Genomic DNA, 856 nt, shown 5'->3' on the forward strand with positions numbered 1-856 from the left:
CCCCGCCAGGAGGTTCACTAGCTGCCCAGCAAACCCTCCTCCCGCGCGGCCGGGGCGAGCGGCCGGCTCCGCTGCTGCCCAGCGTGCGGGCGCCGCTGCGGGCAGCCGGGGGACGGCGGTGGGGACAGTGGGGACGGCGGCGGGGATGGCGGCGGGGAGGGCTGCAGGCACAGCCGTGCGCCGCTCGCCGGGACACAGCCCCGCGCGGGAGCCCACGCGAGCTCCAAACCCCGACGGCCCGGGAGCGCATGTGGGAACCGCCGCCCACAGGGAACATGGCACCGCCCACAGGGAGCATGGCACCGCCCACAGGGAGCATGGCACCGCCCACAGGGAGCATGGCACCGCCCACAGGGAGCATGGCACCGCCCACAGGAAACATGGCACCGCCCACAGGGAACATGGCACCGCCCACAGGGAGCATGTCACCGCCCACAGCCGATATGGTGCCGCCCACAGTCAACATGGCGGCGGGGGCGTGGCGCCGCCCGTAGCCGCCATCTCGCGAGACCCGCGCCGCTATATCTGGCGGCCGGCCGCCATCTCCCCTCTCTTCGCCGCCCCTCGCGAGGCCGCCGCGCATCGGCCGCCATCGGCGCCGCCCGCCGCCATGCCGCCCAAGTTCGACCCCAACGAGATCAAAGTGGGTAGGTGCGGGGCGGCGGGCGGGCCGGGGCGCGCGGGGCCGCGGCGCTGCCTCACGCGGCGCGCTCTCTGCCCGCAGTGTACCTGCGCTGCACCGGCGGCGAGGTCGGCGCCACCTCCGCGCTGGCCCCCAAGATCGGCCCCCTGGGCCTGGTAGGGAGCGCGGGGCGCCGCGAGCGGCACGGGGCTGCGCGGGGGGCGGGGGGGCCGC

The 856-nt window shown here is 77.0% G+C and overlaps 1 protein-coding gene across 1 annotated transcript in view; it reads left to right on the plus strand.

Annotated features, from left to right (window-relative positions):
- Positions 1 to 575: 575 nt before the first annotated feature.
- The window catches only part of RPL12 (ribosomal protein L12), a 2864-nt gene continuing 2583 nt past the window's right edge, over positions 576 to 856 (plus strand). The window contains exons 1-2 of the mRNA XM_026049609.1: positions 576 to 647; positions 725 to 798. Coding sequence (XP_025905394.1) covers positions 611 to 647; positions 725 to 798 — 111 coding nt within the window. The 5' untranslated portion in view covers positions 576 to 610. The remainder of the gene's footprint in view (positions 648 to 724; positions 799 to 856) is intronic.

The sequence above is a fragment of the Nothoprocta perdicaria genome, unplaced genomic scaffold (genome assembly GCF_003342845.1).
Source record: "Nothoprocta perdicaria isolate Ctin4 unplaced genomic scaffold, notPer1 scaffold_6, whole genome shotgun sequence".
NCBI lineage: Eukaryota > Metazoa > Chordata > Aves > Tinamiformes > Tinamidae > Nothoprocta > Nothoprocta perdicaria.